Here is a 9,193-nt window from a genome sequence, read left to right as displayed (position 1 = left end):
TACAGATTAGATTCTTTTTCCCATGATTTTCTAAGTTGTCTGCACATTCTTCTTACGCTGTCATTTGGCTTTGAAGATTAGAGCTCTGGGCATCTAAGGGTCAACAATTTCAGGGGATAAATCCAAAAGCGGAAATAGAAATCCATATCATATATTATATGAGCATGTCCACCAGACTCAGCATATAAACCTATATTAGACCTGCACAATCACGTAGTACATCAAAGAAACATTTACACAAAAATTCAAACAAGTGTATAAATTTTATTAACATGATATCAAAAAACATATATCACATGATTAGAGACGGATATCAAAAAACACAGTATAAAACCGTTACCCCTTAAAAACACAGAAAAAAATTCTGGGACAGTGTGGTATTTGGTATATTATAATGGTCAAAAGGTAAAGTGTATGCCTACACCAAAGTTTGCAGCAGAAATGATGCCATCAGGCCAACAGTATAATATACTGTGGCAATAATAAAAAACATATAAATATTTTTCCAAAGACGTCAAGGATAATCATGCAAAATTTGGCACTCCAGCAGACCTTAGAAAATGCTAATGATTAAATTAACACACCATGCGGATGCATATAAGTTGTGCACATGAGGAAACACTTCGGGTTCACAAAAAAGTCAGAGCATATATTTATACACTAGAATTATTATGTCAATACTTTATATCCACCCCATTTCAGGGGATAGGATGAATCCTACCTTTAAGATTTGACTGATACAGATCTCACTCCAACAGAAGGGCGTCCAATGCCCAAAATAATTAGGACAGTTTTGGGTGGATGAGCATGTGGTGGTCTAGCAGTAGAATGGTGACCATTTGATATGGCCGGACTACAACCCTGATAAAGCAGCCACAGCCGGTGACTGAGAAGAATCTGTGACTTCTCTGCATTTAGTGGTCACTATGTAATGATGAGCCAGGGGAGCCTCTGGCCTTGTAGTCGTGGCTGTAGTTTTCAGGCTTGTCCCTGGCTTCACCACTACCTCAAGGTCGGGAGCTGACTTGGTGGGGCAGAGTGTGATGGTGCATTTGCCGGACGGTGTACAAACGATCTTCAGGCAAAGGTTGCTGGTAACAAACGACATCTTTTATTGTACAGATCAATCCGGCAGTAAAATCAGGCACTTTCGGTGGAGCTGGGGGCAGCCTGCCTTCACGCACCCTCTTGTGGGGATATGCCCGGGGTACTCCACTTCGCCGGGCTCCCACTCTTTGGTTTCATGCACACCGGACCCACACCAGTTGCTTCACACCCTGAGGTTACGTTCCCCTCCTTACTCTCCGGCGCCCCCTGCTGGTCCTGCTCACACACTCTGCCCCTCGATGTTCTCACTCTTCCATCCCGGATCCGACTCCTGCACACACACACGCACACTCCCCTGTGATTCAGCCGGCTCCTCCTCCCCGGTGGCGACAGCCGTCCCACCCGGCCACTAGGGGTGCCCTATCACAATAAACAATAATAAAAGTCAAACATTTTTATTAATTACAATTTCGGGTTATCTTAGCTTTCTTTTGCAGGGGGTCTGCTCACCCACTGCATACCTCCCCTCTTAAAATCCGAGCCTCCCGGCAAGGCTCTATCTATAAACACATAAATGTAAACACAGACATAACATGGTGATAACCTTCAGCCCAGTCCACAACAGGCGGCCCGTACGAGGAAAAAGGGGCACCAGTCCAGCGCCCGGTCCTCGGCAGCGCCCGGCGGCTTAGCAGCGCTCCCGGTCTTTGCTGGCGCCCGGAGGCTTAACAGCGCTCCCGGTCTTTGCTGGCGCCCGGAGGCTTAACAGCGCTCCCGGTCTTTGCTGGCGAGCAACAGGCATGTAAAACTTGTAACAAACTGCAAACTCTTCGCCCTGCAGAGGAGTACCTGGCTCAGTCTGGCAGCGAACTCTCTCCGGGCTTTAGCAACTGGAACACAAACTTCTGCCGGTCAATCAACAATACCGGTCTTCATACAAGCCGTCTGAGGCGATCTACTCCGGAGGCCAGGACCGCTTCCATTCGGCCGCCTGGGCCTGGATGTAGGCGCCCAGGGACTGCCCAGGTTGTCGGCGTACCCTCCGGAAAGATACGGGAGCAAACGGGGGCTCCGATGACGTGGCCTCTTCGATTCCCGGCGGGGGTGGTGGAGTCGCTACCCGGGGTGGTTGAAGCACGGGTTGCGGCACATCCAGGACGATTACCGGACGATTGGTAACGCTCTGATTAACCGCCACCACCGGGGTACTCTTTTCCGGGTCAGCGGTCGGGCCAGACTGCACCTCCGGTGTGACCGCCAAGGTGCGCCTGGAATGGGAGGCATCGGTCGACATCGGTTTTGGCTGGTTCCGTCGCCGCTCCTGGTGCTCCTCCCATTCCAGCTCCTGTTGCCATCGGGCCGCTTCCCGGGCGGTCGGCATCCGGGTCACTCCGACCGCGAAAAGGCCGCGGCTTCCCGCCTCGGGTAAAAACTGCACTTTCTCACCCGGATAAAGTGTGTGAAGCCGCTTCGGTAGACCCTCCACGTCCAGGTGTACCCGGTTGTAAAAATAGTCATCTCCGGTACTCACTTCCCGGATAAACCCATAGCCTTCCTGCTGATTGAATTTCACCACTATACCAGTGGTGAATTGCAGTGCCAGCTCTTCACCGCCGGGACCGGACATCATTTCCCGGACGATGGTCTCCGCAAGCAGCCGCTCTTGGACGGGGTCTGGTACCGGAGACGGAGCCCTTGGGTACGATATGGGAGACGGGGTTACAGGGTCCCAAAAGAAGCCCCGGTAGTCTTGTTCCAGCCTCTCGGCAAGCACTTCGGCCGGCTCCCGCACGGGGACAGATGGTGCTGCGGCTGTGGCGACGGGCTGAGGTGTCTCCAAGGGGGAATAAGTAATCCCCAGGGGCCGGTTCCCCACCGGTAGCTGGGTGGCATAAGTTGCCCGTACCTCCGTGGTAGTGCCTCCGGTTGCCGCGTCCCAGGTGGTCAGCCAGGTCACCTTCGCCGGACGTTCGGGGCCTCCTGGTACAGCCGGGAAATCAAGCAGGGACGCTTCTGCTGCGGTAGCAGGCTTGGGACGCTCCCGGCTTAGGCTAGTCAGGGCCATGGCGGTGGCGAGTTCCTGCTGTTGGCCTGAGGTCTCCATCTCTTTATCTTGCAGTGTCGCTAGTAATGGCGGCGGGGTCGATGCTGAAACTGGAGGAAGTGGAGGCGGGCCTATGTTTCCCGCTCTTGGGCATGCTCCACCCCCAGCCTCACACATCATTTTGACTCCTCCGCGGCGGTTCTTCTTTTTCTTCATCACACCGCCCACTTCATATGTCTTTCTTCGTGCCCTGGGACTGGCGCCTCCCCTCTTTGGGCGGAGTACTCCGTGCTTCTTCTTCGGCACCGGCCAGCCCCAGGCTCTTCTTTTGGCGCCAACGTTTCGCGCCTTTTCTTCATCTTCACAGACGGCGGCCATTTTGCCGCCATCTTGTGCCCGGTCCAACGCCTTGGGCACTTCTTCCTCCCACCATGGGACTGGAAATCTTCTCTCATAGACCGGATACGGTGCACTCGGCACCACTTGATCTCCGGCTTCTCGGGTCCCTGGCAGGGAATTCGCATCCTGCCGACTACGCCACATGTAATGATGAGCCAGGGGAGCCTCTGGCCTTGTAGTCGTGGCTGTAGTTTTCAGGCTTGTCCCTGGCTTCACCACTACCTCAAGGTCGGGAGCTGACTTGGTGGGGCAGAGTGTGATGGTGCATTTGCCGGACGGTGTACAAACGATCTTCAGGCAAAGGTTGCTGGTAACAAACGACATCTTTTATTGTACAGATCAATCCGGCAGTAAAATCAGGCACTTTCGGTGGAGCTGGGGGCAGCCTGCCTTCACGCACCCTCTTGTGGGGATATGCCCGGGGTACTCCACTTCGCCGGGCTCCCACTCTTTGGTTTCATGCACACCGGACCCACACCAGTTGCTTCACACCCTGAGATTACGTTCCCCTCCTTACTCTCCGGCGCCCCCTGCTGGTCCCGCTCACACACTCTGCCCCTCGATGTTCTCACTCTTCCATCCCGGATCCGACTCCTGCACACACACACGCACACTCCCCTGTGATTCAGCCGGCTCCTCCTCCCCGGTGGCGACAGCCGTCCCACCCGGCCACTAGGGGTGCCCTATCACAATATACAATAATAAAAGTCAAACATTTTTATTAATTACAATTCCGGGTTATCTTAGCTTTCTTTTGCAGGGGGTCTGCTCACCCACTGCAACTACTCACCTGGGCGGTTATCTGTAGGAATCTCCTCTTTACTCCGCTCATCACCCCTCAGATATGTCTCTGTAGTATTAATATGGGGCAGATCTTCACACTGAAACAAATATTGTAAAAGTCACAGACAGATTAAGAAGTCCCATCTATGATCAGCTCTAATCCTGCCATCTCCACCGCTCTCATTACACAAGTATAAATCATATAATACTGGAGGATAAAACAAGACTGAGCACAAGACCTTCACAGCCGTCTACACATCATAGGGAGATTTCATGGCTCCTTCTCCACATCTACCTGATGATCCTGAGGAACATCAGGATCTTCTTGTTTACAGTCCTGTGGGAGAAGAGGACGGGGACATCTCTCTGGTGTTGTCCTCTTACTGGATAGACCTGGAGGAGACACATACAGGGACTGAATTCATTCCTTACATACAGATAATTATAGGCCGTGTGTATTTAGTCCTATTACCTGGTGATGTGAGGGGCTGGGGATCCTCCAACATGACGTCCTTGTACAGATCTTTGTGTCCTTCTAAATACTCCCACTCCTCCATGGAGAAATAGACGGTGACGTCCTGACACCTTATAGGAACCTGACACATACAATGATAGCGTCACCCCCGATCCCTTCATAGCGTTACTGTATAATGTCCCAGCATTCCCAGCAGTGTCACCTCTCCAGTCAGCAGCTCAATCATCTTGTAGGTGAGTTCTAGGATCTTCTGGTCATTGATGTCCTCATGTATCGGGGGGTGATGTGGAAGCCCCGTGATTGGGCTCAGGGATCTTCCCCATCCCTCAGACACAGGGGCCTGACAGCGCTCACTAGAGGTCTTCTTCACTACTGTGTAATCCTGGTTATGGAGAGACACAGTAATAAATCTCACTCCAGACATTTCCAGAGTCCTCACCTCTCCAGCTCTGTCCATCTGTTATTCCCATAGATAAGAATGATGTAATGTGACGTCATCAGAATCTCTCACCTCTCCAGTAAGCCGGAAGAGGATCTCTAGGGTGAGGTGTAATATCCTCTCCGCCATCTTGTCCCTGTCCATATCCATCCTTCACGGGGCAATCAGGAAAATTCTCTTCTATAGAAGATCTCTACTGTGAGGATCCGATATTGTAGGGACCTGAATGGGGAGAAGATGACGATGTAACATCATAGAGAATCCGCTGTAATTATACAATTACTGGAGATATTAAGGGGAAACATATAATGAGAACATTCTGGGGGAACATTATACTGTGGGGGGGGGGGCAGAAAGGGGCCGAGGACTGAGGGCAGAAAGGGGCCGAGGACTGAGGGCAGAAATGGGCCGAGAACCGAGGGCAGAAAGGGGCCGAGGACTGAGGGCAGAAATGGGCCGAGGACTGAGGGCAGAAATGGGCCGAGAACCGAGGGCAGAAAGGGGCCGAGGACCGAGGGCAGAAAGGGGCCGAGGACTGAGGGCAGAAATGGGCCGAGAACCGAGGGCAGAAAGGGGCCGAGGACTGAGGGCAGAAATGGGCCGAGAACCGAGGGCAGAAGGGGACAAAGACTGAGGGCAGAAAGGGGCGAGGACTGAGGGCAGAAAGGGGCCGAGGACTGAGGGCAGACGGGTTTCCTCACTTCCGGCCTCTCATAGTTGGGGCGTTTGTATTTATCAGAGGAGAAGGAGCAAAAACCTCACGATTCATCGAAATCAGCAAGAGAAAATCACCAAGAAAGTCTCAGAGCTGAAGGGGTTAATGCCGCCTGCCCCAGTAATGGGGAATCTCCACACACCTCCACCTACAGAGCTGCACACTAGATATATAATACCCTGCACCTACCTCCACCTGCAGAGCCGCGCACTAGATATATAATAACCTGCACCTACCTCCTCCTGCAGAGCCGCACACTAGATATATAATAACCTGCACCTACCTCCTCCTGCAGAGCCGCACACTAGATATATAATAACCTGCACCTACCTCCTCCTGCAGAGCCGCACACTAGATATATAATACCCTGCACCTACCTCCTCCTGCAGAGCCGCACACTAGATATATAATACCCTGCACCTACCTCCACCTGCAGAGCCGCACACTAGATATATAATACCCTGCACCTACCTCCACCTGCAGAGCCGCACACTAGATATATAATACCCTGCACCTACCTCCTCCTGCAGAGCCGCACACTAGATATATAATACCCTGCACCTACCTCCACCTGCAGAGCCGCACACTAGATATATAATACCCTGCACCTACCTCCACCTGCAGAGCCGCACACTAGATATATAATACCCTGCACCTACCTCCTCCTGCAGAGCCGCACACTAGATATATAATACCCTGCACCTACCTCCACCTGCAGAGCCGCACACTAGATATATAATACCCTGCACCTACCTCCTCCTGCAGAGCCGCACACTAGATATATAATACCCTGCACCTACCTCCTCCTGCAGAGCCGCACACTAGATATATAATACCCTGCACCTACCTCCACCTGCAGAGCCGCACACTAGATATATAATACCCTGCACCTACCTCCTCCTGCAGAGCCGCACACTAGATATATAATACCCTGCACCTACCTCCACCTGCAGAGCCGCACACTAGATATATAATACCCTGCACCTACCTCCACCTGCAGAGCCGCACACTAGATATATAATACCCTGCACCTACCTCCACCTGCAGAGCCGCACACTAGATATATAATACCCTGCACCTACCTCCACCTGCAGAGCCGCACACTAGATATATAATACCCTGCACCTACCTCCACCTGCAGAGCCGCACACTAGATATATAATACCCTGCACCTACCTCCACCTGCAGAGCCGCACACTAGATATATAATACCCTGCACCTACCTCCACCTGCAGAGCCGCACACTAGATATATGGCTGCTCTGTGCTTACAGGACCTGTGATGATGTCACATGGAGGGGAGGAGTCAGGGTCACATGATCAGCTCCTCAGTGTAGTCCTATATTGGTGTGCACACACTGGATGAAAAGGTTTTGGTACGGTGTTAGCCAGTTGAAAAATTATTGAATGTTCTCAAATTGACTCTCCAAGACAGGAGACAAACTCTAGCGCAGCGCCACCTATTGGAAGTAGCAATCCTAAAAGTTAAATGTGGATTTTTAACAATCCTTTACAAATGACTTAGGATATATAGCCAAATCAGAATCCCAATTTGCAGACACGGTGTTTCGGGGTGCTTGCCCCTCGTCAGTGCAAAGTATGGGGTGTCTGATCTGGCTATGAGAAGCTTTGTGGGACCACAGGGGAACACTATTCTCCTTATGGAGACTTCGCAAACCGGTCTGGTTGCAAGAAAAGTAAGGGGACTTATAGCTGCCATGCCCCTCTGCAAAATATTCAAATTGACTCTCCAAGACAGGAGACAAACTCTAGCGCAGCGCCACCTATTGAAAGTAGCAATTCTAAAAGTTAAATGTGGATTTTTAACAATCCTTTACAAATGACTTAGGATATATAGCCAGATCAGAATCCCAATTTGCAGACACGGTGTTTCGGGGTGCTTGCCAGCTCTGCTCTGCTCTGTTTGTGTATATATTTGAGTTTCTTCAGAAATTTGTTATAGCATGCCTGAGGAATAGGCCTGAGATGTCTCGAAAGCTTGCTTTATAGCATCACTTTATTTTATTTTAGTTAGCCATTAAAAGGTATCACAAGATTATAATTTTGTTCCTCTCACTGAGAACATTCAATAATTTCACACTGGATGAGGCGCGGTGTAAGTGGACGGTTATAGTAAAACTCTGATGCATATGTATGTGACTCCTGTTGCGATTGTATGTGACCCCTGTTGCGTATGTATGTGACCCCTTCACACTCATTTCAGTCTTTGCTAAATTGAATTCTTTATTGATAAGTTCAGGTGAGGAGAAGATTTATTGAGCGACTTTAGAAAAAAAACGTTTGGACCTGATCGGTCTTGATCACAAGTCGCTGGAAATGTGTGTATGACATATATGGAGCAGAGTCGCATGTGTACGATGTGTACGGGACAGTGCTATGTGTGTACGATGTCTACATAGTGGAGCTGTGTATGTAACAGCTGTGTGTGCATGACATGTATGTAGCGGAGCCGTGTGTACACAAGATGTATGTAGCGGAGCCCTGTGTGCATGATGTGTGTGTAGCGGATACCCTCTTTTACCATTTTATTAATCCCCAAAATGCCCATGCAGGTCCGACTTAATCCACACGAGGTTCCACAATGATTCAAGCTCTGCTACATGCAGTCATAAAAACCCAATTCACATAGAATCGCCACAAAAAATAGTAAAAATACTAGTAGTAGTTCATCACAAAAGACATAAAAACAGCAAGGAAAAATAACAACAAAGTGATTGGATCAAGACACAGCGATAAAGCACCAAAACAGTTAATTAAGATTATAGATATGTATCAAATTAATTTTTTAGTAACAGGGAAAGAAAGTCCAGCTCACCAAACTGCCTTGCTGGTAGAATCCGGATCCTGCGCACGGAATGTGGCTGGGCAGCCAATCAATAGTAGAAAAGGAGGACACTCAGGTTGGGAGAGTTCAGTCACCTGTTACAGACTTTGCAGACCTCCCACAGATTCCTGAATCTGGCATTATTCCTTTCTCGGTGGGTGCCCGCCAAAAGCGGGGTGCTGCTGGACTGGAGTAAGCGGCCCTGGAACCTCTGAGGCAAGGACATTCTAAATCCCTGGTGAGCCAGCGGAAGGGTGAGACTCTGTTGCCTGTTACATTTGTGTTTTGCTGGTTATGTGTTATGTGCCGTTAATTGTTTCGGGATCCAATAAAGTCTAATTATTGTGGTTCCCTCACCCTGTGTTGTCTGACTAGTGTTACGCCCATGGTTAAGGAGGCCGGCGTTCAGTTGGGATGAGCCCTGAGCCACGCTGTCTTTCTAAAGGC

The 9,193-nt window shown here is 50.3% G+C and overlaps 1 protein-coding gene across 2 annotated transcripts; it reads right to left on the bottom strand.

The window, feature by feature from the left end:
• Positions 1–311: 311 nt before the first annotated feature.
• Positions 312–4,654, bottom strand: LOC142310458 (uncharacterized). Of its 2 annotated transcripts, XM_075347985.1 has the most exons (3): positions 4,569–4,654; positions 4,281–4,371; positions 312–4,173 (listed from the first exon to the last, which is right to left on the bottom strand). In XM_075347985.1, exon 3 carries the CDS (start codon positions 3,812–3,814, stop codon positions 2,003–2,005), a length of 1,812 nt encoding a protein of 603 aa, XP_075204100.1. In that variant the 5' UTR covers positions 3,815–4,173; positions 4,281–4,371; positions 4,569–4,654; the 3' UTR covers positions 312–2,002. The 2 variants fall into 2 exon arrangements, with proteins under 2 accessions (XP_075204100.1, XP_075204097.1); XM_075347982.1 differs by having other exon boundaries at positions 312–4,371.
• Positions 4,655–9,193: the final 4,539 nt, after the last annotated feature.

The sequence above is a fragment of the Anomaloglossus baeobatrachus genome, chromosome 5 (genome assembly GCF_048569485.1).
Source record: "Anomaloglossus baeobatrachus isolate aAnoBae1 chromosome 5, aAnoBae1.hap1, whole genome shotgun sequence".
NCBI lineage: Eukaryota > Metazoa > Chordata > Amphibia > Anura > Aromobatidae > Anomaloglossus > Anomaloglossus baeobatrachus.
Note: the sequence above shows the minus strand (reverse complement) of the source record. Positions and strands in the feature narration are given on the sequence as shown.

Excerpts from the sequence above, each read along its gene's own strand:
- LOC142310458 (XM_075347982.1), bottom strand. The coding sequence starts at position 3,814 with ATGTCGTTTGTTACCAGCAACCTTTGCCTGAAGATCGTTTGTACACCG.